Source organism: Eucalyptus grandis, chromosome 1 (genome assembly GCF_016545825.1).
Source record: "Eucalyptus grandis isolate ANBG69807.140 chromosome 1, ASM1654582v1, whole genome shotgun sequence".
NCBI classification, from domain to species: domain Eukaryota; kingdom Viridiplantae; phylum Streptophyta; class Magnoliopsida; order Myrtales; family Myrtaceae; genus Eucalyptus; species Eucalyptus grandis.
The window spans coordinates 44,482,855-44,509,754 of record NC_052612.1 but is presented as its reverse complement, the minus strand read 5'-3'; the positions used below and the strand labels follow the sequence as shown (position 1 = coordinate 44,509,754).

General features: G+C 37.9%; 1 protein-coding gene across 1 annotated transcript; it reads left to right on the top strand.

Moving 5' to 3' along the window:
- Window positions 1-2,222: 2,222 nt before the first annotated feature.
- On the top strand, window positions 2,223-26,900 carry LOC104444880 (ABC transporter A family member 1). Its single transcript, XM_010058668.3, has 40 exons — window positions 2,223-2,534; window positions 2,906-2,985; window positions 3,214-3,382; window positions 4,729-4,811; window positions 5,424-5,640; window positions 6,328-6,554; window positions 6,690-6,750; window positions 6,902-6,988; window positions 7,373-7,605; window positions 7,701-7,815; window positions 7,898-7,987; window positions 9,824-10,041; window positions 10,124-10,236; window positions 10,880-10,986; window positions 12,109-12,171; window positions 13,761-13,847; window positions 14,504-14,602; window positions 14,691-14,875; window positions 15,927-15,981; window positions 16,087-16,158; window positions 16,419-17,120; window positions 17,285-17,463; window positions 18,204-18,414; window positions 18,512-18,595; window positions 19,282-19,323; window positions 19,398-19,494; window positions 20,204-20,331; window positions 20,415-20,519; window positions 21,315-21,461; window positions 21,746-22,009; window positions 22,083-22,218; window positions 22,674-22,753; window positions 22,846-22,953; window positions 23,174-23,324; window positions 24,083-24,219; window positions 24,311-24,385; window positions 24,453-24,753; window positions 24,875-25,008; window positions 26,442-26,500; window positions 26,580-26,900. Exons 1-40 carry the CDS (start codon window positions 2,448-2,450, stop codon window positions 26,659-26,661), a joined length of 5,670 nt encoding a protein of 1,889 aa, XP_010056970.2. The 5' UTR covers window positions 2,223-2,447; the 3' UTR covers window positions 26,662-26,900.

The window sequence follows — 26,900 nt, the reverse complement described above, 5'->3', positions numbered from 1 at the left end:
ATTCCCTTTGAACGATGGGGTGGATAGGGAATTGAATTGGGTCCCCCGGCATTGGGCTGTAATCTAGCTCCCCTATATCCCTACCAAGTTTACCGATGGAGACACTGCGTATAGTTAGTTTCTTAATAATCGGTACTTGGATGCTACCAGCACCACGCAATTACAATACGGTGAATTCTGTGGATCACCATCACATTACTATCTTGGTAGATCAATTATCTCGTCTTTTTATGAAATTCGGCTTCGATGCCCTGAACGAGAGAGATGCGTCAGGAGCACGTGCACCGTCCTTTTCCTTCCTTTTTCTTTTTGTTTTCTAAATTTGTTCGTTGAAAGTTTGAAATGAGCCTTTCGCGATTAGGATTGCCGAATTTGATGAGCTCAATATTGCCGGATCCAAATCCAAATCCGACCAGCTTTGACGACTTTAGCTTACATCTATCATTTCCCTGCAGAAAGTGGGTTTGTGACCTCAAGATATTTAACCTCAAAGGGTCATTGCTTCCTATGCTACTCTTCTCATTTCGAAAGGTGGGACGTACCACTCCAAGTAGCCCGTCCTAGCTCCTACCAAACCAAGGAAAGAAGGCAAGATGTCCTTAGAAAGCTAACGTGAAAAAAGGCCTAGTCCTTATCGGCTTCGAGAGTGACTTTGCTAGTGAGATTTCTATCTAATTAGTAGCCTGGTTTGGGCATTGACTTTTTGAGACCAGAATAAGACCAAGGCTCCCTTTATTTTACAAAAAAAAATAATATTTAAGAAAATTATTAAAAATGATCATTTATGTCATTTGAAATAATTAATCAAGGAAATCTTTTTTCGTTATATAGTAAAAAGTATTTGTTGTCTGTTCATTCATTTTAAGAAGGGATACGGACGATCATCTCCTTGATCATTTGAAAATAGAATAGAAGCAGTTTTCCAAGCGCCCGAGGTATGGTTTTTGAGTAGTAAAGCCACTCATAACTTATAAATTCATAGGAAGCTAATGCATCGCGGGCAGCTCTCGGTCATTCGGGGACAAATAAAGTATGGTTCCTTAGAGTGCCACGTAGGATGATTTGTACATGTACGCAAATTGCATTTATAACTTGCAAGGAACTACTCAATCCAATTAGATGTCATTATCGGAAGCCTGTTGACTTTTTTTTTTTTTTTTTTTTTAAACCTGAAGCCTGTTGACTTGAATGGCAACAGAAGTAATTCAATTATTTTATCACGATTGCATTTTCCGATTTAGCCTTCATGGATATTTTCTACATTAAACCAATCCATAAGTAAACTTTTAAGCAGCTTTCTCAAGGTTGTTCCCTTGTGTACTTTGCACTTTATTAATAGAAACGAGCGTCTCATCAAAAGGCTTTCCATTTCCGTGCACAACTTGCGTATTTTGCCCTTTATCAACAGGAAAAGAAAAGAAAAGAAAAGAAAAGAAAAAAGAAAATTATCCGACAAAATAAAAATAAAAATACAGGAACAATAATTTTTTCAAAGCAATTTTTACTTTTGACATTTTAGCGCTTGAAGCCTTCAAATTCACTTTTTTGTTGCAAACATCAAATGTTGTGAATTTTTAAAATGCTCATGGGATTTTCTTTTGAGTTACTATTACGAAAAGTTCTAAATTTGTGTATTTGTGATAAATTCAAGTTATGTTAATTTTTATTAAATTTTATTTTTAAATTGTTGAGTTAAATAATACGTGGCAAGTATATCGGTTTGGAATTATATTTTCCAATACTTTGTGATTTTTCATGGTGTTGATCCAAATTAATAGAAATTAATGGATGGTAAATTTGTAAAAAATGTACTAGTTTGAGATTTTTTAATGACAATAAAAATGAGTTGCGGGTAAATTTGTCATTAAAATATCGATTTGAGGTTTTTTATGATGTTAATCGTTTTTTTTTTATTTTTTTATAAATTCTCAACGCTAGGATGATTACTTTATTTTGTTTTTCTGGCGGGGGGGATGTACTGAAGTACGCTTTTCCGGTTAAAGGGGAGGAAAAGTCAAACATGGCCCTCCCTGGCACAATAAAAGAAAGGAAAATGAGAAAAACGAGAGTAGAAAAAGAAAAACAAGGGAAGATTTTGCAATTTCTTTCTGAGGAAGAAGGGCGTTGCCGTTTGCGTCGCGGTTAGCAACTTTATTAGCAGCGTCACTAGCGTGGGCGTCTCGAAATTCCAAAAATATCCCGAGCTGTGGAAAGGCCAAACCACCGAACCAGTCTCCAAGAGGCAGCAGCGACATTCCTCGCCCCTCTTGCCACCGCCTCCTCGCTCCGCTCCAAACGCCATTGCTTCCTCCCTCCTTCCCTCTCTCTCTCTTTCTCTCGCCGGACGACGATGGCTAGGGCTTAATCCGGCGGAGAAGGCTGAAGCTAGAGAAGCTGCGAGAAGAACCGCGGGGCGCGTGCTCGAGGAACTGCGTCGGCGAGCGAGAATGGGGGAATCGTGGAGGCAGCTGAAGGTCATGCTCCGCAAGAACTGGCTCCTCAAGATACGTCACCCCTTCGCCACCGCCGCCGAGGTCCCTCTCTCTCTCTCTCTCTCTCTCTCTAGACTTGAATTCCAGCCTCGGGATGTGCCGTGAGAGCTCCCCGCGCTTCCTCGGATTGCGCCGAGGACTTGATCGGATTGGAGTGATCAGTGAATCCGACTCGCTCTCGGATCGTCGATCGCGGCGGCTTCCGACTTTTCGTCTTCCTTCTTTCCGCTTCGATCGCGGATAGCCGTTGACTCCTGTCGGTTCGGAGTCGGCCGAGAGATGACGTTTGCCGGACCTTCTTCTTCTTCTTCTTCTTTTTTCAGTTCGCTTTCTCTCGCGCTCGACTTGCCGTTTTTAGCTCGCCCGAGGGGTCGTCGGACGGCTCGACTGACGGGCGTGTTCTGCTCTGGCAGATTTTGCTTCCCACGATCGTCATTTTGTTGCTGGTGGCGGTCAGGACGCGGGTGGACACGCAGATTCATCCTGCACAAGCGTGAGTTTCTTTTGTTTTCATCGTCACTAGTGTTCAAGTTATCGGTTAAATTCGTGTTGCCCCAATATGTTAATGCTTTGTGACGAGCATAAGTAACGGTACTCGTGTAAGACCCCGTCAGTGGGAAGTTTTTCCTGCTTTAGATGTAGGTGTTATCAAATTGCAGCTTAATTGATGGGACGATGTATAGCATTATACAAATAAGATGATGGCAAGAGCTTGTTCCAGGTACATCCGGAACGATATGTTGGTGGAAATTGGCAAAGGGATATCCCCTAATTTTCAGGAAGTTTTGGAATTACTATACTCGAAGAGGGAGTTTTTGGCTTTTGCACCCGACACAGAAGAGACCAGGATGATGATTAACTGGATGTCCATAAAATTTCCCTTGCTAAAGGTACCTGTAGTTCTTGCCTTTTAGGTATATATGCACATATGGATCTGTGCACGCACTGTGTTACAGTCCTCGTTAATTTAGAATTTTCCTTTATTTTGGCTTGTACAACGACTACTAGCTGTGCCATCATCCTGCTTTGTTCATTAAATGTTATGGTTGAGTTTATTGAATTTGATTCTGTCAGCCTTATGCTTTCTTAGTTTTTTAACTTTGATCCCAAGAGGACACTGGCTTCATTGTATATGAAGATTGAATCAAGTTGCAGGATTGGCTTGGACAACCTCCTGCGAGGGAGGGCAGCATTGTTTCAATTTGTTAATCGAGTAGCACATCTTATTCCAGGACGATTTAATGGAGCCAACTCTCGACCTTTATAATTGTTTAGAGTTATGCATAATATATAATGTGAGGACGTGAAATTGCTACCTCACAATTAAACCTTTTGGGAGAAAAATGTTATCTAGCACGGTATAGAGCACAGCTCATCCCAATTTTGGGTCCTAATACTGTCTTGTATTTGTTCTTGCTCCAATTAATGTGGTCAAGTCCACCTCCTATATTAAACATACTGGTTATACAAATGGGGAATTTTCTGACCTGGGCTTGATATACAATATGAGCTTGTTATCTAAGATGTAAAGCTTTTGGGGACAAAAGTATTAGTTTCCAAATATGTCGACAGGACTTTCCAGTTCATTGGCCGCTGAGAATCGGTACCCAACCAGATTCTTTTTTTTTTCCCCTTTTATCGTCAATGGAAATCCTTCTTCTTTGATAGGACTTGCTGTTATTATACCCATACAGAGTATCAATCCTTACATTTCTGCCTTGCAAAAAGTGTGCTTTGGACTTAATGATTTTCTCGTGACATTTGGTTGGAGGATTTATAGTCCAGACAATTATGTTCTCCATGATGGTCAACTCATCAAATTTAATGATGCAATGACTCTTATTTCAACAACCAAGCACCTTCAGAAGGCAAAAATTGCAACAGCCTGAGCATAAGAAAAAGCAAAATATCGCACTGGCGTTTCTAGCCAGAAGTAGTTTATTTTTCCTCTCTCCATTAGAGACAAAGTTGATTTTCCCCTCTTCATTAGAGACAAAGTTGAATTTTCCCCTCTCCAATAGAGACAAAGTTGAATTTTCTCCTCTCCATTAGAGACACGAGTTTATCCTATAATCGTCCATCTTTTCACTGGAAGTTTCTTCTTCTCTCTTGCATTTGATGATGGGTTGTCTTTTTTATTCGAAAGCTATATAATATAGATGAAATTTTTTCCTCAGATGTGAATGTGATGTGTATACATGATGCAATGTAAATGACTACTTTTGTTCTGATGCAGCTCGTACATAAAATATATAAGGATGAAGAAGAGCTGGAAACCTACATTCGGTCAGACATCTTTGGTACCTGCAGTCAGATTAAGTGAGTATTACATTCTTGCTGGTTTGAACATGAGGTAGCATGCTATAGGCAACTTTTTGTCACTGTTGCCTTCTATTTCGTTTGAAATGATGAGCTAATCAGAGGACAGAGTAATTTTTTGAGGTATAGCTTTTAATTGGTGGTACTTCTTAAAGCTCATTGGATCACCTTTTGTTTGGGATCTTGTGCTCTGCCATTGATTCGAGTGTTGCCAGGTCCTTTCCCTTCTGTCAATTGCATTTCACGAATTTTGGTTCTTTGTATGATCAATATGTGTAATTGTAATGAGATTTCTTGCCACCGTTTCTATTCTTCTTCACATAGCTGGATCCAACATTTGATTAACTGTCGAATTTGACTAAGGTTGCCTTCTATTATTCATTTATGTACTATTGGTTCACATTGTTCAGAGTGCTTCTGTAAGGAAGAACTTTAACTTAGATGATCCCATCATGGTCGCTGATCTGAAGTTTTTTTTTTTTTTTTTTGGGGGGGGTGTGGGTACTTAACACCTGGAAAAAGTAACCTCACCTCTTCTTCTTTCACACAAGAGAAGCAACTGCTTGTTGGATCTGTGGCATTTAACATGGATTTTATTGACTTCTTCTGCAGGAACTGTTCAAATCCTAAAATTAAAGGAGCAGTCGTATTTCATGGTCAAGGCCCTCAAATATATGACTACAGTATACGCCTCAACCATTCATGGGCTTTTTCGGGTTTTCCTGACACTAAATCCATTATGGACACCAATGGCCCATTTGCCAACGACTTGCATTTGGGTGTCAGTATCATACCAACGATGCAGTATAGCTTCAGTGGATTTTATACTGTATGCAGCACTATCCTTGCAACTATGTTTCTTTGCCAGTTCTTTCATCCTGTTGCTGTGACCTGCTAGTCTTTTTACTGTTTACCTTTCAATTGCAACACTCATTCATGCCTCTTAGCCAAGACAAAAGGAAAAACTAATGTCCTAGTGCGATTCTTGGTCTCATAATGAGTAACTTGTTTGCATTGTCACTTTTAGTGTAGTCTTTCCTCTTCTCTTTGTACCTCCTTGTCTTTCACCTCTTTGTATATGATATGTACTGCTTCTTTTCTTTTCATTGATGATTGTGTCAAAAAAAGAAAAAGATAGTAACTAGCATGGAAGATGATGCGAAATGAGTTATTGAGCAGATCTGTTTCCTTGGCTCCTTTTGACGCTAAAAAAAGGTCTTTGTTAAAATGATGCTTTTATATTTGATGATTGTTAATTGTTAATTCAAGTTACTTGTCAAGGCAATGATTCCTTGTTCGATGCACAGTATTTGTACGGCATGAGAGCGAGCCTTTTGGAAGTTAAAGAGGATTATACTCTTTATGATTTACATACATCTGGTTACCCTAAATAAATGACTTTTAACTTTGTTTTTGATCGGAAAAGAGTAATTTCAGCATCTTGGAAATTAATCCTTGAAGTTTCTGTACTTCAGCTAAAAGACTGATGTGATTATAATCTTTGAATATTCTGCAGCTTCAACAGGTCTTAGATTCATTTATCATTCTGTCTGCCCAGCAAACCCAGAGTGACATGCTGAATATGACCATCGAACCTTTGTCAAAATCGTCTGAGAGACCTTCCTCACTTGATCTATCTTGGAAACAATTCATTCCCTCCAACATAAGGATAGCGCCATTTCCAACTCGTGAATACACTGATGATGAATTCCAGTCTATCATCAAGAGTGTTATGGGAGTATTGTACGTATTGCCAGAGATTTTCAATTTTGAAATTCTATTTCACTTGAATTCTGGTACTGTTAATCTTGTGAAGACGCTGTTCTGGTAAATGCCGATCATCCTTTAATTAAGTTCTCCTTGGAACCAAATGAACAGGTACCTTTTGGGTTTTCTCTATCCAATTTCTCGTCTAATCAGCTACTCTGTGTTTGAGAAGGTACGTAAAATAATGTCTGCATTAGTGCAATGATGATATTTTATACACATAAATTACTCTAAATGACTATCTCGTATTTATTATTTTAAATCAGAGATGAGAAAACCATTATCAGCTCCAGCTTATCTGTTTTATGTTCACAAAATTCCAGGAACAGAAGATAAAAGAAGGTCTCTACATGATGGGTTTGAAAGATGGGATATTTCACCTGTCTTGGTTTATTGCATATTCTTTGCAGGTAAATGTAGCTTATCTTATTTATTTTGTCACTCTTTGTCCTTAGTATGTATAGAACGAGACAATGCTTTTTTACCAATCCATGTTGTAACTTACATGTGAAGTGATATAAACCAAGAGTGGACTATTTCTGCAAGAAGTACCAGTAGAGCTGGGTTTGAAATGGCTAGTAGGTTCTTCTAGAAGTTGGTAGTATTCTGTCTGGCCTCTTAATTGGTCGATCACTTGTTCAGTTCAAATTGGATCATACAATTACTGATTTGTATTTTCATGTATTCTTTCAGTGTTACTACTCATGAACCGATTTATTCTATCTAGCTTCTTACTTACTATGGGAACATATTTTGACAGGCTCCTCACTTTCTTAGTTTGATATTTTCTGCAGTTTGCAATTTCCTCTGGAATTATCACTGTTTGTACAATGGACAACCTTTTCAAGTACAGTGACAAATCCTTGGTTTTTGTGTACTTCTTCTCCTTTGGACTGAGTGCAATCATGCTGTCATTTATGATATGTGCATTTTTCACACGAGCGAAAACAGCTGTTGCAGTTGGTACCCTTTGTTTCCTTGGGGCCTTCTTTCCTTATTACACGGTGAATGATGAAGGTGTTCCTATGTAAGTAATTATGCTAAAATATTTCATTCAGGATATCCTATTTGTGATTAAAGTCACAGTACCAGGTTACTCATGCAACAGTTTTCTGCATATAGGATTCTGAAAGTCATTGCTTCTCTGCTTTCACCAACGGCCTTTGCTTTGGGGTCTATTAACTTTGCTGATTATGAACGTGCTCATGTTGGGCTTCGGTGGAGCAACGTTTGGCTGGTACCTTTGTGTTTTGGAGTCTTGATATTATGTACTGTTTAATATTACTGACGCTAATTGTTCATGATGATGGATCATGCAGGCGTCATCTGGAGCGAATTTTCTGGTCTGTCTAGTAATGATGATATTCGACTCACTTGTGTACTGTCTCATTGGTTTTTACCTGAATAAGGTATGTCCTCTTTGAAGAATACTTAGAAATAGTAACGATTTTTAGTAGTACCGGTAACTAAATGTTGGTAAGTAGATATTTATGGTTGCTAGATAAGTGTCAAGCATTTTAATTAAGGACGTTATACAAGATTCTCTCTTGCACGTACTAGAAGTAGTTCGTCCTATGTAATCTTGCATCAAGTGAAGTGAGTAATCCGACCGAGAAAAAAAAGAAGTGAGTAAAGATGTAGCTGTTGATATCCTCTGCTTCTTTCTCTTGTGATCTTTACTTGGTTAACTTGCCTCGTCGAGCTACTCAGAGTGAAGTTTTGTCAACTCCCTTGCTATTCCCTGTCAAGTCTCATCTTCAAGTGTTAATTTCCTTTGTCAAGTTATTTTGATTTGCATGTTCTCTGTCCTTTGATGGAGTTGCTGTCATGTTGAGTGCCCCCATTGATCTCAGCCACTCGTCACATCTTTTTTGGCTGTTGGAGAAGATTGTTGTAGGTTGACACAGTCACAATCAAGTTGCCATTGTTCCCCACCACCTGCACAGCATCATTCTTTCTGCTCATCTCGTTACTTGGTCATCAGCATTAGAGAAAGGCAAAGGGTAGGCACATCATCTTTGCCAAGCCATAGCAAGATGTCCTTGTCCCTGAGTCATCCTTGTTGAACTGTTGATCTCTGTTTCTGTTAGGCCAAAATTGATCTTGGCAAGCCATGTCTCCTCAATGTAGATCTATCACAGATGAGCTTTTGATTAGGATATCCATTGCTTGAACCACCATCCATTACTGTCGATTTCCACTGTCCATCAGATTATTGTGTTCACTGTTACAGTTTGTAAGTCTGCCAGTTGTCAGCAACTATTGTTGTGGTTTATTTCTATGATTTGTGGGGTCTTTATTTGATTCGTCTTCTATTCCTTGAGAGAGCTCCTAAAAGAAGAAGCTTTAGGAGAGCATTGCTCCAATTCTTGTCTTGTTTTTGCATCATCGTCAGAGAAATCTTGTCCTAGTTGTCCTCTGAAGAGAATTGCCTTCTCAAGTACAGAATCCTCACGGTTGTCATCTGTTGTGGGATGCGTCTTCAAACTACAAGCTTGCGAGGGCAAGCAAAGTCGCTGTTAAATCTTCAGGCAGCCGTAAGCACCCGAGTAAAAAATCATAGTTGACATGACATGACAAGCTTTACTTTAGTTGTTGTTAGAATATTTAAATAATAAACCATGCTTTCATATGACAGTTTAAGCTTTTAGAATAGTTGGAATTGATTCTATCAAAATTTCACATGGTATTAGAGCTAGAGGTCCTAACCTCAAATTTTTCTAGGCCCCATTTGTCTCCCCAATTAAATATTTCCACATTTAATACTAATCAGAAGACTAGACTAAGCATGAGGGGGAGTGTTAGAATATTTAAATAGTAAGCCACGCTTTCATCTAACAGCTTAAGTTTTTAGAACAATGGGCAATGGTTCTATCAAAATCTCACAGTTAAAAAAGAAAATTAGAATAAGCTACAATAAGAAAATGAAAATAAAAAGCCAATAAGATACATGTAATCTTCTTATATTATATCTAAGAATCGTTAGCACTTACATTGGGTATCATTTAAGTTTGCTACTCTAATATTAGAAGTTTAAATAGAAACTGTTGAATTACAACCATATTTGGATTTCTGACTATTGCATATGTTATGAGATGCTAGACAACTCTCATCTTTTAGTGCGGGTCTTCAATTTGCTGACACCTTCCCGCTGCTATTGATCTATGCTTCTCTTGGAATTCCACTGTCTATTATTTTTTTAAACTTCTATGATTGCTATTTTATTAATGTATTCAGCTTATCAGGTCCTTACGGGTCAGTGTGGAGTGCTTTATCCTTTGGATTTTATACTTGACAAGGGATTCAGACAGAAGAAGAATAGTCCAAAGCACCAGGCCGTCAGTGTGGAAGTACAGGACAAAAATAAACATTTGAAGAAGGGGGCCACTTTTCCTGAAATAGATAGTGAACCTGCTATTGAATCAATAAGCTTGGAAATGAAACAACAGGAGCTTGATCGGCGGTATAGAACTGTTGATATAGGATTACCTTTTTTTATGTTCTTCTGACGCTGGCGTTCACGCACTGAGCTGATTAACTTGCAGATGCATACAAATTAGGAACTTGCATAAGGTGTATGCCACAAAAAAGGGGAAATGTTGTGCAGTGAACTCACTGCAGCTAACCCTATATGAGAATCAGATACTAGCTCTTCTAGGTTAGTGCCTTGTTGTGTCTTTCTTGTGCTTCATCTATATTTCAGGTCATCAACTTTTTGGCTTTATTCTCACTTATTGGGCTTAAAGCTTAGTCTATAATGGAGGAATGATTTTGTTGTGGTTAATTGTACAGATTCTGTTAGATTTCTGGCAAGTCCTTGTGATCTCTATGCTAAACCGTATGGTGCAAATGTTTCATATCGAGCCTTTTCCCTAATATTGTTCCAAAGCAAACAAATGATCAAATCTTTGGATTAATGATGCTGGAAGATCATGGGCTAACAAATGAATGGCTATACTTCTGTTGGGCAATGTTAACGTGATTGTCTAGTGAAATATTCTTTGTGATCACTCTTATTTCCTCTTCATATAATAACTGTCTTAACTCCAGCTCATTTAGGGATATCCTGTTAATTGGATTCTTTTAGGCCCAACTTTTTTTTTTTGAAACAACACATAACTCACTACAGAGCATATCGGTAGCTACAACTTCGTCTATGTGGACCTTTATGTTCATTCTAGTGTATTCACTGGCCCAGTAGGTCCCCTCAGAAAAGCTTCTATATGACTTTTCACTTTTTCCCATGGAAATAATCAAGTCAATTTAATGTTTACTTTTTTGTCATTGAAATCTGTATGAAGGACATAATGGAGCCGGTAAGAGCACAACAATTTCGATGCTTGTTGGACTTCTTTCTCCCACATCAGGGGATGCTTTGGTGCTTGGCCGGAATATTACGACGGAAATGGTAACTATCCCTTCCAAAATAGTTTCTCTGCGCTGGTCATTCCATTCAGCTTATGATGTGGAGAACTTGGGTGCTGTTCTTAATTTATGGCAATAATCCAGCTGTTTCCTAATTATCCAATATTGTCTCGTCATTTCATATTTCAGCTATTGTGGTAGGATTATTTGTTTGATAAGTTTAGCAAATAATCTGACTATGTTCTTTCTTAAAATTGTTTGCGTTCCCTGTATATGGGCGCCACATGCGGAGATGTAGTCTTATTGTAATTTACATTTTTGCAAGTATGTGCCTTTGTAGAATGTTGCTTCCCTTATCAATCTAAGAACTAAGGAATGTAGAAAGAGCAACTTTTTTCTAGAGAGAGAGGAAGGCGTTTCAAGTGATATACCACCTCCAAATTCTTTCATTTGCTCATTCCTGTGATATGTGCCAATTTTTTTGAAGTTGGTTTGAGCCCAGAGGCACTGAAAGTGGGATAATTCTATTTGAACACTTGACTTAGATCAAGTCAAAAGTGGGTGTGGTGGACATAGGAGGAAATGAATTACAAGGTAAAAAACCTCAAATGTTGTGAAGGTACCCAAACAGTTGACTCCAGCATGTCAGGGAAGGGTAGGTTTGTGCATATAGTATTGCTAGCTTGCTAAAGCTTGTCTTGTTGTCAGTCTTCTGGAAAACTTAGAGTTTAAACTGCAGAGTGTCGATCCATCTTTCTCCAAGATGGCATCGGTGTCCTGTGTGTCCACTGAGTTCTGAACATATTAACCTTCTCTGTTTACATCTATGCATTTTCTTGGAAAGGATGTGCATGGTAAGATCAAATGATTATTTGCTTGTGTAATGCTAGATGCTTGATGGGGCTTATAATCAGAGATTTATTTTTATTTTGCCTGATATTTTGTGTTATTTGGGTTAAAGTTGAGTGGGCAACTGTTTATTGTAAAAGTTTAAGTTGTTGGACGACATGCTGTTTATTCTTCTATTTTAACACTCCCTGTCACTTGAAGACTGATAAAATCATGAAGCCTGAAGGATTTTTTCCTCAGTGTCTTAGACGATTCGTATCTTTTCCTCTTTATCCAAACATAGAGTATTTATTGCAATGAATGAAATCTTCTGCAGGATGAGATAAGGAAATGTCTGGGAGTTTGCCCTCAGAATGATATCCTTTTTCCTGAGCTGACTGTAAGTGAGCACTTTGTTTATTTCTTAATTACATCAGTAGAATATGCTGCAAATACTAAATTAAACCTTCCACAAGTTTCTTCCCCACTTCTGGAACTGGATGTGATAACGATCTTGATGTGTGTGTCTCAATTTAGTCATGTGCATGGCTCTCATTTGGAATAATTAGACTGCATCATCAAGGCTGTTTTTTCAGACAAGAGTTCATGTATTTTGTCATAGTTCAATGTCAATTTTGTTTCTCATGCTGCATGGACATTAGTTACTCTTCCAAGTGCTTTTTGAAGTTATCTTCAGAATACAATACTTGTGTAAAAATGATACTTGAAGCATACATGACCATCCTTTGTGGCATTTATCATGTAAGAGAAACTTGAAGGAAGATCCTATTTCTATCAAGAGATGACATTGATAAAAGGGGGGAATTGTCCAATCAGTCCTAAACCTATTATATGGATGTTAATTCAGTTCTAAGTCTTCCAATATGCCAGTTGAGTCCTAAATCTTTGTACAAAATTCCAATGTAGTCCTTTTGGTGAAAGTTTGCAGGATATCCCTTACATGGCGGTGTGCCATGTGGGATGGCTAGTGATGATTAGATTGCCACGTAGTGAGTTCTGACGAAAATTGTCCGAAAAGACTATATTCAAATTTCGAGTCAAAGTTTAGGAATAAAATGACAAAATTGGAAAGTTTAGGACTGAATTGGTGTCCGCACACTAGGTTTAGGACTAGTTGGGTTATTTTCCCTAGATAAACAGCAGGAGAGGTAAGCTTGCTTCAAGACCTCTTAATGAGTTGTGTGTATATATACATACATACATACATACATATATATATATATATATATATTTTTTTTTTTGGGTCAAATTTTGGTTGGAAAACTAGAAATAGAAGTAGGAACTCATTTTTAAGTCCCTCTGACCAAGTTTTATTTACATATATTCTTCACTTTGGTTTCCGATTAAACATTTAGCATTTAGAATTGTCCACTTGTGCTATATTTGAAAAGGTTGACAGGGGACCACTACTAATTTGTGATCTCTGTTTGCAACTATCGATTTTTATGCCTATCACATGACTCGGATAATCATGGTTATCCAACACAGAAAGTGCTATTACTGCAAATTACCTTTGTATTTGAGTGTTGAGTAGATTGGCAAGTCAGAATTGGATCTGTGAGATGCATAACTTCTGGTCCATATTGGTAGTTTTGCGGCCTTATTTATGAATGCCACTGTCAGGAAATGTGCCAGAGTCAATGTTCAATGGTTAGGTTTCTACTCGGCCTTATTATTGCATAACTGAGCCACCCTCCGTCTTTAAAGTTTCTATATAGTTTTCACTTCTTCTTAGCATGGAACAACACTGCGATAGTGTTCGCAGGTTTACTTTGCATATCCTTGTATCCCTATAGAATTAAGAATGGAGTAACCTTTGTCTTATTCTCCTCCCTTCATGTCAGTATGTTGTCCATCTGAATTCATTTGCTTGATATACCTTCTTTATTCTTGTTATTTGACTACCTTTCAATGCTTTTGCATTTATCTTAATTATTGTCCGTTGACCTGTTTGACTATTGTTGGCAGGTTCGGGAGCACTTGGAGATATATGCAGTATTGAAGGGTGTCAAGGAAGATCTCGTGGAACGTGTTGTGACTGATATGGTTGATGAAGTGAGTCCTCTCTATACAATTGACATGCAGCTTACCTTCTCTATTTTTTTTTCAATTTTTTTTTTTAATTTTTAATAATTCGGGAAGTATAGACCTATAAGTATTTTTTACGAGCCTCTTCCTTGAGGCTGTAGGGTAGCTTTTCTTTTATTCTTGTTTTGTGCTAACTAGGAGGAAATCCATAACTGAGTTTTGTGGGTTGGTAAAAAGCTCTTAGAATGTGTGAGCCGCCCCTCCCCATACACTACATGAAATTAGGGGGTGTGGAGGCTTGAGGAGTTCAAGCTGCACTTCTTAGTTGTCAGGGGCAGTCTCCCAACACTACAACATTGATTTCTAGGGCTTTAGCTTTTCTCACCAATAATAAGGATAAATAGTGCTATTAAATCCCCCACTGATCCTGGGAAACAATAGCTGCTGCTTTGAGCCTTTTGCAATTGGGGGCTGCATCAGAGAACGTTTCTCTGGATGCTTACGTTGATGACTTGCTTGGTCATTTTATATAAAAGAAGCTCTAAATGGTGTTTAAGTGTATCCCCATAATTTACATGCAGAATGTAGGCCCTGAAAGGAAAGTTATGCTGCCCTAGTTTCCTTTCCTTTTTTCTTTTATTGCAGGATACCACAAGGATCACTTGTATGTTAATTTTGACCAGGTAGGTCTGGCTGATAAAATCAACACCTGCACAAGGGCTCTTTCCGGTGGAATGAAGAGAAAATTGTCTCTTGGGATTGCTCTGATAGGAAATAGTAAGGTGATACTTCTTCTAGGTTTCCTTTTGGAGGCCCTATTCCCTAGTTTTATTAAGTAATTTCTGTTGAACAAACTAAATTTGTTCCCAGGTTATCATTCTTGATGAACCAACTAGTGGAATGGATCCATATTCAATGCGATTGACATGGCAGTTAATTAAAAAAATAAAAAAAGGAAGAATAATTCTATTAACCACTCATTCAATGGATGAAGCGGATGAGCTGGGAGACCGGATAGCCATAATGGCTAATGGTTCCTTAAAATGCTGTGGAAGGTTAGTCCCTACTTTACTTGCAAAAAGTTAGTGATTTCATTCTCGTTTGATTTTGTGTGACATCATGCCCATGTCATCAGAAAGGAATGTTTGAATGTGGAAAGCCTAGTTACTAATATTCCAATTTCCAGAGCGAGCTATGCTTGGATTTCCAGAGCAGTTATTGCAACTATTCATGAATGCATAGACACATGAATGACATATAACTGGAGCTCTTTTAAATCAGTCCGATTTGGAAGAGTTAATCACTTTCATCACATATTTATAAGTAATGTTGGAGATTTGAGTTTGGTGGGGCGGCCTAAAGATATTCTGATCAAATACTGTATACACCCTGTGTAACACGGTGCAGAACTTGGAACTCTTGAAGTTGAGCGCACCACTTTTTGTTTAAAAAAACATAAGCTATTAGAGGATGTTGCATATCTTAACGCCCTCATGTGAAGGTTGGTAGTATATCAAAGACTTTGAGTGTGCGAACCAAGACGTGGATAAAGAAATTGGAAGTCCGTGACTTTTGATTGAGGGAAACTATTTGTAAATGATATATTTCGTGAATGGTCCCATGTTTTTTGCGCAAGAAAGCTGACATTAGGAAATGTGCTTAAAGATGAAGGCCTGATCTCAAAAGGTCATGCTTTCGAACTTTTTCTTTCTGGACCTTCCTTTTCCTTGGAAAGGTCTTGCCCTTTGTTGACAGATTTTGTTTTTATGAAGAAGATCAAAGTGAGGAAAAGGCCATAAATGAACCTCAGATGTAAGAGAGAATGGTCATGAAGTATTGAGACCTGAAATAATTAGCATGTGACTTTTAAATTATGGTATCTCTCTGTCTCTCCATCTCCCTGTCTTCCCATCTCTCTCTCTCTCTCTCTCTCTCTGAGGATCTTGTATCACCTTTTTCTCAGCATAATGTGGAACCCCTATATTTACGAATGCTTGATATTTCTCATAGTTTGAATGGTATATTGTATTCAGTTAAGTACATTGGTACTCTGAAAGTGAATTTCAATTTCTTATGGTTGTTACCTTGGACAATGATTTCGGCCAGTTCCCTTTTCTTGAAGCATCAATTTGGGGTGGGCTATACACTTACTTTGGTGAAGGTATATTCATTTATGTGTTCATTTCCTATGTCCTATGGATTTGTCCAGGTTGTTTATTCGCACTGACATCCTTTCTCTGTAATTGCTCGTGCTATTGCCATGCAGTCTGCTCCAACTGCATCTGTTGCTGCTGATATTGTGTACCGTCATATTCCATCAGCAATATGTATAAGCGAGGTAATTGTCATGATAATAGCTACATGTATGCACACACGTGCATTGGCAGATCAAGTTTCATGTGATGCATACTATTCCATAATATGCCAGGCTTCACCAATTGTCCTGGCTGAAAGCTTAAGCATATTAGATATCAATATGCCATTTAAGATTTCTGTGTCGACTTTCCCCCATATGCCGACTATCTTTCTCTCTACATCAGCCTTTTTTTTCTGAAGCTGTGAGTGAATTCACAGGATTCTTATTTGGTGCCTTTCCAGGTTGGAACTGAAATTTCCTTCAAGCTTCCTTTGGCGTCTTCTCCTTTTTTCGAGAGTATGTTTAGGGAAATTGAAGGTTGCATGAAGAGATCAATGCCTTCCTCAGGAAAATCAGGTGTCGATGAAAATCTTGGCATAGAAAGCTATGGTATATCTGTCACGACATTGGAGGAAGTATTCCTAAGAGTAGCCGGATGTGATTATGATGAAGCTGAAACTGCTACAGAGGAGAACATCTCTGTTTCGGCTAATCACAGTCTCTCTCAAGGTCCTCGTGGCAGTACTATTGAAATGACCTACCACAATAAAGTTTGTGGAAATTACAAAAAGGCCGTGTGGATTCTGCCTGCCTTAATTGGGAAAGCGTGCAGTCTATTTGTTACAGCAATTTTAAGTGTGTTGAATTTCTTAAGTATGCAGTGTTGTTGTTGTTCCATCATTTCAAGGTCTATATTTTGGCAACATTGTAAAGCTTTGTTCATAAAGAGGGCCATTGCCGCTCGGAGGGACCGCAAAACAATTGCTTTCCAGCTTCTGATACCAGCAGTTTTTCTATTTATTGGGCTTCTTCTGCTGAAGCTTAAGCCACATCCTGATCAGCTGTCCATCACTTTCACAACTTCCCATTTTAATCCTTTACTAAGTGGTGGTGGTGGTGGTGGTCCAATTCCTTTTAATCTATCATGGCCTATAGCAAATGAGGTATGTAAAATACACATGACATTTTTTTATGCGTTGTTTTGATTAATATATGAACGTAAGACAGTCGATGGTGAAAAAGGGGTAAGTAAGGAATATCCAACCTAGCTTTGTGTTTTGTTGACCAATGCAATCATCCCTTCCTCTGATGGCTACTGATATTCCAGGTAGCCCAACATGTTGAAGGAGGATGGATTCAGAGACCCAAACTGAGTACATATAAATTCCCTGATTCCCAAAAGGCATATGCTGATGCAGTTGAGGCTGCTGGGCCTAGTTTAGGACCAGCTTTGCTTTCCATGAGTGAATATCTCATGTCTAGTTTCAATGAATCCTACCAGTCAAGGTGCTTAAGTAAAGCTCTCTGATGATTCTTTCTAATGACATTACATTTTTTGGATTTACTTTCCTTGAGTGATCACATTTCTAGTATCAATGAATCCCAGCAAGGCGCTTAAGTTCAGTTCTCTGATGATTCTTTCAGTTTTCTATCTTCAGCATGACATCACATTTTTCCTGGTTTAAGGGTATCCTATAAATCTCAATGGTGTGATACGATGATTTTACTTCCGAGCAATATTTCTTTCACCATTAAGGTACTTGGACCTTAAGTAGCATTTAGATTGGAATGATCTAATTTCTCACTAAGGGGAAGATATGACTAGCTTCGTCCCTCTAAATGGTGCAGTGATTGGATGAACATGTTAGGTCTGGAAAAGTAGCCTCAAAGCCAGATTTTATTCATGTGTTCATCTGTGCACTTTTTTTTTCCTTGGCCAAAAGAAGTATTGATTAGACATGGAATAAGCATCTATGAGGCCCCAAAATTTACACTGTTCTCTTTTCATACAAACAGTGGCAGAAATAGATTGGCATTTAAAGATTGTTTCATCTTGAGGACTGGTGTATCATTTGATAATCTTAACTCTTACTTTCGTTTTTTTTTAAGCTACAAGTCACAATCAATGCTTTAACTTCTGTATCGATTCTCAATATGAACAGTGTGGCCAGCGTATCTTATATTGCATGACAAATCAATTTAAGCCTTGAATGACATGGTCTTTCTGACTTGTGTCTTATTTGCAGGTATGGGGCTATTGTGATGGATGATCAAAATGATGATGGAAGTTTAGGTTACACTGTACTGCACAATTGTTCTTGTCAACATGCTGCTCCAACTTTCATCAATTTAATGAATTCTGCAATACTTAGGCTAGCTACACAAGACAAAAACATGACTATTCGAACTCGCAATCACCCTCTTCCAATGACAAAGAGCCAGCGGTTGCAGCATCATGTATGCATGCCTCTTCCCTGTGTACTATGCTTCTTGGCTCCAAAATTTTTTAATGGCCGTTTGATTAACACATTTCTTTTGTGTTTGTAAATTGCAGGATCTGGATGCTTTCTCTGCTGCAATTATAATTAATATTGCGTTCTCATTTATTCCTGCTTCATTTGCTGTTTCTATTGTGAAGGTATAATTTTCTCTCGTAGCATACAAACTAGTTTAATGCCTTTGAACTGCACCAATTTTATCTTTGTTTCCTGTACTAATAGCTTAGGTAGGCAAGATTTTTTTAGTTGTTCTTATTTCTGCCTCTTGATGTTGCAATTCTCTAATTTGTATGCTTTGCTTTATATTTTCCTTTGGTCACACAAACTCTTCAGCATGTTAAGTGATCCTTTCCAGCTTCATGTACTCCTTTAAGCATTATGTTAATTGATACGTAGCATGCTCATTTAAGTCCTAAATACATGTCTCCTACAACATTATTTTGTTAAGCATTTCTCTAGCAAAGGTGCAGATTCTCTTTCCTAGAGGACTGACAGACTGACAGATTTAGGTAGTTATCGTCCGCCAACTTCCCCTTCTATCTAACAATTCTTGAGCACCATATATTTCCCTTCCATTCTGAGGTGGGAGGTCTAATAGGATGTACCTACTAGCAAAGTGCTATCCATCATCTTGACCTGTTACTTCACTGTTGCAAGCAACTTGCTTCTTCATGCATTCCTAGTTAAGCTTGCTTCTTCATGCATTCAGAGTATGCATTGTCTTGCTCATACCAAGCTTGCTTCCACTTCTTAACTTGTCCTTAGCCTTTTGAAATGGAACCGTGTGATTATTTGATTAATTATTGTATGACGTTACACTATGCAGGAGCGGGAAGTGAAAGCTAAACACCAGCAACTAATTAGTGGGGTATGAGGCTTTAATTGTAATTTGCGACTGTAAACAATGTACAATCAAAGCTCACGGACCTATTTTACTTTCAGGTTTCCATACTCTCATATTGGACTTCTATCTACATATGGGACTTCATCAGCTTCTTATTCCCTTCATCTTTTGCAATTGTTCTCTTCTACATCTTTGGTATGCACTTGACATTCTGCCTGGATGGATTAATTGACGTGACTATGCTTTATACTTCTGTTTGATGACTCATTCTTGCCATCTTAATCAAATGAAACAACTTTATCCATGTTTCCTATTTAGCAACCTTCTGCCATTGCTACAATCCTGCCATTTATAGCTGGCCTTTGAATACTAAATAACTGTAAAGCAAGACCTTAAACGCAGTACAGGATGTAATGCTGGCTGCTCCATCAATTTAATCTGAAGTGATCACGACTAACCTTTTACAGTATTGTCTATGTTCACCCTACTTTGAAAATTAGAGGCAGTAATTAGAATATTTGATTGTTTTTTAAATTCGTTTCAAATCAATGGGAGGTTGGAGGTTGATTTTTTGAAAGCTTCTACTTGGCAAGGGCTTGGGAGTACAGAGAGGGTTGTACATAATTAAAGGGCTTAACTCCTTACCTGAAAGTGGTCTGAAAAATCAGGATAATATAAAACTTAGTGAGGACGCTTTTCTAGCCTCCCTTTCTAATCACTGCATTGGCAGAGGTTAAAATTTGTAGTAAGGGTAATGGAGACAGATACACCAGCCTGACAAGGGGGAAGGGGGGACTATTCTGGAAGACTCTCTTTAACAAATTCTTGGGAATTCGCTTTCTACTAGTTAGCCATGGTTAAATATTTTATTGACCTATATGTAATAGTTGGTTTGATCTATTAGGTTTGGATCAATTTATTGGAGCTGGTAGCTTTCTTCCTACGTTCCTGATGTTTTTGGAGTATGGCCTGGCAATTGCTTCGTCAACATATTGCCTCACATTCTTCTTTATGGACCATACCATGGCACAGGTGTGCATATCTCCCTGTGTGTGCTATTTCACTTCGCAGGCACTGAGCTTTACTAGATCTGGTGATGTTAATAAAACTTGCAGAATGTGGTTCTTCTGGTTCACGTCTTCACTGGCCTCATTCTCATGATCATCTCATTCATCATGGGGCTCTTGCCGACAACAAGAAGTGCAAACGATTTTCTCAAGGTTCAAGTTAATGCTTATGAATGTCTCTTATCTTGGTCAGGGATCAGTCATGACGTCATTAGTTGAGTATATGCTTGTAAGATAGCAGTGTGGAGACTTGAGATAAGTGTGTGTGTTGGATGATGTTTCGGATGCTTCGGATTATACATTTTTTTCCACTAGGAAATATCCTGTGATATAGTTGTCAGCCAAGCTCTTATTTTCTTTGATGCTTGGCGAACTGTCTGGTGAGACCTTAGTGTGTCTCAGATCAAATATTAACTGCCAGAATCATGTTATATAATTTTGTCTTGTTTTTCCATGAGATAGGGTAACGAGAATCTTATCGTCAAGTTTTTCCCTTTTGAAGTCTAAAGAAAGTTTGTTCGCTGCCTTTTACCTCCAGGTTACTTTGGACCGTCCTCACCATTGGGCCTATGTTTCTTGTGAGAGAGTTGCCAAAATACAGATTGTCATTTTGATCCCTTGGAATATGTGCTGATGATTCTTTTTGTCTAGATAAACACATTGGGTGTCTTGAATTTTTTGGGAATGCATACTTTTGCCTCACTTTCGTTAATGTGGTACTTGGATGTGGCTATCTTAACTTCTCTAGAAAAAGTTAGATCAATCTGTTAATCTGTTGAATTCAAGTGACAGCATATCCTTTTTGATTAAATCCCAAGTTAAATTAGATTTTCAGAGAGCTAAGTGTCTTTTCTATTCTGTCTCACTTATTTGTTTCTGGCAAAACTTCATGTTGGTAAGTCATATGTTGATCTCAAGATTTTGACACATGATAATCTTCTTTCTCAGAACTTCTTTAGAGTATCGCCAGGGTTTTGTTTTGCTGATGGACTTGCTTCACTAGCTCTTTTACGGCAAGGGATGAAGGATAACTCCAGCAACGGAGCTTTTGATTGGAATGTGACTGGCGCCTCTCTTTTTTACCTTGGTGTAGAGGTATTTCTCATCTTGACTCTTGAGGCCTTTCGCATGTTGTTTTTCTTTTTCTAAAACAAATAAGAAAATCTTTATTAGAAAGGTGCATAGTTATTCGCGGCATATATCGCAAGTGCATGTTTGCATTCATACATGTACTAATGCAAACATGCACTAAATATGAGTCTATGGACTTTGTTTTAGATATCGAAATCTTTTTGTCAATTTTTTGCCATAGCATGTTATGTTGTTGATCCATTGAAAATGGGCCAACTCTCATTTAGTTTAACTTTTTGTTGTGGCAGAGTATTGTCTACTTCTCTTTGACTCTTGGCCTTGAACTCTTTCCTTCTCACAAGCTGACAGTGGCTGCAATTAAAGAGTCTTTGCAAAAAATTACTGGGAACCTTTCTAATAATTCCCCTAGTTACTCAGAGCCTCTCCTAAAATCTTCTTCCAAAAGTGGTTCTCTTGATTACGATGAAGATATTGATGTCCTAATGGAACGGAAAAGGGTACTTTCAGGTTCCATCGATAATGCCATCCTCTATTTGCGGGACCTTAGAAAGGTACTACTATACTTCTTGTGGATGGAATGTTCATGTCCATTAAAATTTTTCTAACCTGATCCACAAAATTTAGGCATACTCTGGAGATAAGCATCAGGGCATAAAGGTTGCAGTACATTCTTTGACCTTTTCAGTTCAAGAAGGAGAATGCTTTGGTTTTTTGGGGACAAATGGAGCAGGGAAGACAACAACACTATCAATGCTGACTGGTTGGTGCAAATGTTTCTCACAAATGCTAATTTGTAGCACCGAAGATTTGTTACTGCAAATATCATATCTTAGATGTCCCTTTGTGCATGTCCCCCTTTGTTGAGGGAGTTGTTTTCTAAGAAACAGTAGAACGTCTTGAAAAAAGGATGTTTTCTCCTGCAGTTTTTTCTTAATAAGTCAATGTTTCTCTGTTTATCTAGATCTTTCAAGGATTTCTCCATGTGTTTTGCAATTAACGGAAAGCCAATAAGTGGAGGAAGTCTTACCAAGCAGGATAAATAATATCTATCCTTTGAACCTTAAAAGAAAAACAATATTCTTTATCAAACTTCCCAAAACCCCCTCCATCTTTCTCTTTAGGGAAATAATAATAAAAAATGAAATAAGAGAAAAAGGTAGTAATCTGGGTAGTGGAAGAGGCGATATTTCCTTTGATCAAATGACATGCATGCAGGGGAGGAATATCCAACTGGTGGAACTGCTTCTGTATTTGGCAAAGATATCCGCTCGAATCCCAAAGCTGCTCGGCGACATGTATGTTTTGATATTTTGCACTATTTATATTGTTTGCTGTTGATGTTCAAGTACTGGAATATCTGAAGCTTGCTAATGTCATATTTCTCCAGATTGGTTATTGCCCGCAATTTGACGCACTCTTAGATTATCTTACTGTCCAAGAGCATCTTGAGCTTTATGCAAGGATCAAAAGAGTCCCAGACCAAAGGATTAATGATGTACGTTGTCAAAATGAATTGCTCTTGTTATGTATGCTAAAGAGATGGCTCCTTACCGAATATTTATGTATATACATAGAATCAGATTATAGATTATTTATTACTTGTACGGAAAGTGTTGAGCAGATCGCAATTCACTGTAGTGCTAGCCCTTTTCAATTATTGCATAAATCAGTGCTGCCTTGAAGGTGGACTGCTAATGCCTCCTCTGTCTTTGCAGGTTGTTATGGAGAAGTTAGTGGAGTTTGACTTGCTTAAATATGCAAAAAGACCATCATTTACTCTTAGTGGGGGAAATAAGCGCAAACTATCTGTTGCAATCGCAATGATTGGAGATCCTCCTATAGTCATTCTCGATGAGCCCTCTACAGGTATGTTAATAACTATTGTTGTTTTCTTAATTAGTTTTGGCAACTGATGTGATTTTTTTCTCCCATATTGATAGTTTAGTAGTTCATTATGAGTTCTCATGGAAATTTGGAATTCTAAAAGTTCTAATTTCGAGGATTCCTTTAAACTTCTAATTCAGTGGAAATATCTTGGACATTTTTTTGATTGTACATAAATAGACGTAAATTCCACACAAATGTGCAGACACATTTTATAAACCTTGACATTGTGTGAGTTGGTATTGAATTGTAAAAGTACTTTAGGGTTTGTTTCGCCGAAAATAAATGATTTGGAAAATATTTTCCTAAAAATGATTGTTTATATCACTTACAAAAAATGAATGAATGAATGAAACTATTTTCAAAGTTCACGAAAATGTTTATTCATATATTGTTGTTGATAATTGAAATTTTTTTCATTAACTAATTATTTCAAGCGATATAAGCGATTTTTTAAAAATGTTTTATGAATCATTCATTTTCCATAAAACAAATGGACCACTAGTTGTTTTAAGCATGTATGGTTTCTTCTAGATGTATGTTCCTGATAGCAGGGGTGAAAGATGCTTAGACTAATGTGTCTAGATTTATCCTATCAAATCTTTCATGCAAATGTATTGCAGGTGATGCAAACTATTTACAGTCGTTTGCTTTGGTTGATAGGCATTTGTTCTAAGAGGATGTACAGTTTGTGATACCTCATTAAAATACTGAAAAGCAAATGTTTTTTGTGGTGACAGGTATGGACCCCATTGCCAAACGGTTCATGTGGGACGTGATATCCCGTTTATCAACCAGACGAGGAAAGACTGCAGTTATTCTAACCACTCATAGTATGAATGAAGCTCAAGCTTTATGTACGAGGATTGGAATAATGGTACTGATCGAATTAGTAGTTTTCCATGAGCTGAAAATAATATTTTCGTCAAGTGTGGGTTTATTGTTTTTTCTTCTTGCTATAATTGAAGGTCGGAGGCCGATTAAGATGCATTGGGAGTCCCCAGCATTTGAAAACTCGCTTTGGCAATCATCTTGAGTTAGAGGTATGGCAATGTGAAAAGAAGTTCTTATGGCTTTTTCAAATACCCATTGCTACTGCTTTTTCTTCAGGTTAAACCTACTGAAGTTGACCACAAAGACCTGGACAACCTTTGCCTAATTATCCGAGGAAAACTTTTTGATATTCCTCAAACCAGAAGCTTACTTGATGACCTTGAAGTTTGCATTGGGGGCATGGACTCCATTACTGCAGAAAATGCAACAGTGGCAGAGATTAGCTTATCAAAAGAAATGATAATGGCAGTTGGACACTGGCTTGGCAATGAAGAAAGGGCCATGAAACTTCTAATGGAGGCACACATTTCTGATGGGGTTGTTCGAGAACAGTTGTCAGACCAGTTGTTTCGAGATGGTACAGTCTTCTTATGTTAATTATAAAGCTTTTGTGAGCTTCAAAGTTACAATCATATATTCATTGGTTTACTGGAGAAGAAATTTGCCTAACCAGTTTGTTTGTTTTGATTTTCGTGTAGGTAGTATACCATTGCCTATATTTTGCGAGTGGTGGTTAACCAAAGAAAAGTTTTCAGTCATCGACTCATTTGTTGCATCATCCTTTCCTGGTGCAAAATTCCAGAATTACAATGGGTTGAGTGTCAAATATCAGGTAAAGTCATGATGACTTCATAGTTTGTGGCAGTTTGCTGGAAAATATGAATCTGCTGAATGATACCCAGTTTATGTCATTTACATTAGTAGTGGTAGGAGGAAAGGTAAACTGTAATGCCATATCTTGCAGCCATCTTAGGTTGTCATGTGATCTATTTACTGACTTCCTTTTCTAACTCCAGTTCTGAGCAATAAAATTCATTGCATCTAATCCAAATAAACTAATTTTGTCATGAAAGAGGTGTTGTAAGAAAAAAGTTACTAATTTCTTGGACCATTAGGTCAAACATTGAAGTTCCCACCTTCATAGGAGAACAGCCGTTTGATCAATAACAGTGAAATTTCAATTATTCTTTTTTCATCAATTACTTTTGATGTATCGTTCATTTCATTGCATCAATTAATGTGCTTAAATAGTTCATTTTGTTTTCCTTAGTAGACTTGAGAAACTATTCCTAGGATATGCACGAAAAACCTAGTTGGGTTTTAATTACAAGATGTGTTAAATTCAGCAAGAGGAGCCTTTTAATCCTGGAGGCTCATTTTTTAATGTCGTTCTGGTTGCCAAATTTGACAAAAGACTAGGTCCTCTGATCAGGCATTTTTTTTTTTTTTTGAGAGAAGGAAATACTGAACTATGAAGCCATTTTATAAATTGGAGTTTCCAAATAATCTCGGTGAGAAGTGAATAGATGCGCTGCCTATTTCAAAGGTATTTGACTAGAAAAGAGTTACTGGTCATCCACTATCCAACACTCTTATTCTCTCCTTTATTTGGTCAGTGGGACTGCTTGTGAAGAAAATCTTGCATAGGCACAATTGTAATCTATAAGCTCTATCTGCCCGACCCAAGTTGGAGAGAAATCCCTCAAGTCAACCTCTAGTCAATGCGTGATACACACATTGGTAACTGAAAACACGTGTTAATTGTTAAATAGTCAGGTGAACAAATTGTTTTTTGTGTTAGCCAGGTTAACAATATTTAAGTTGCTTAGAAATCAGTTTTGAAGAAGTTTAAAGTTGGGTTCCTAAACTGTCATTTCGCTGCCTTTGTCAAGACTGCTAATGATTGCTAAGCATTTCAACCCATTTCAGTGGAAGGATTAGCTATTTGTTTACATCCATTAGTTTGTAACGGATTTAATGAAAACTAGCCATTTCTGATCATTAACTGTGTTGGGGTGCTTGCTTGTCGGCAAAGTGGATTGAGTTTGGTTCAAGGTTGATTGTTTCTCTTGGTGGCCGGTAGGCTGCTCTGACTTTGGTCATTGTTGCAGAATAACACCATGTTTGTGGGCAAGTGCATGTCTTTTATCTGTTCTTGTTCTCGTGTACTTAGACTAATTCGTTTTGTTCCTCGCGGGACTTTTCTTTAAGTTTTGACTTATGTTTCTTAAGTAAGATCGAACTTCATCGGAGTATTTTCTGCAGTTGCCATACGGAGAAGGCTTCTCACTTGCCGATGTTTTTGGGCATTTGGAAAGAAACAGGTAACCTTTGTTCTTGGTTCTTTCGTCCTTCTCTTTCTTAACATGCTTGTTGACATTCTGAACATTGAATTCATGTCAGGAGCCAGTTGGGAATATCAGAGTACAGTATTAGTCAGTCTACTTTAGAATCCATATTCAATCGTTTTGCAGCAAATGCCTGAAGTAGCGGCAATTTTGCGTTGATTAGGAGGGGGGCGGCAAAAGATATATGGGCTATATAGGCCACAAGTCTCCGGGCAGGAAGAGCCGTCTTTCTTGAGCGCTTCCTTTGTGCAATTCTTTTAGCCATTTGTGAATAGAACGAACTGGCACATTGTACGAGAATTAAAAGTTGTGGTCTTAGCTAATCATTAAAAGCTGCCCAATCAAAGTTATAAGAGTAAAAAGAGTTATTGCCTCC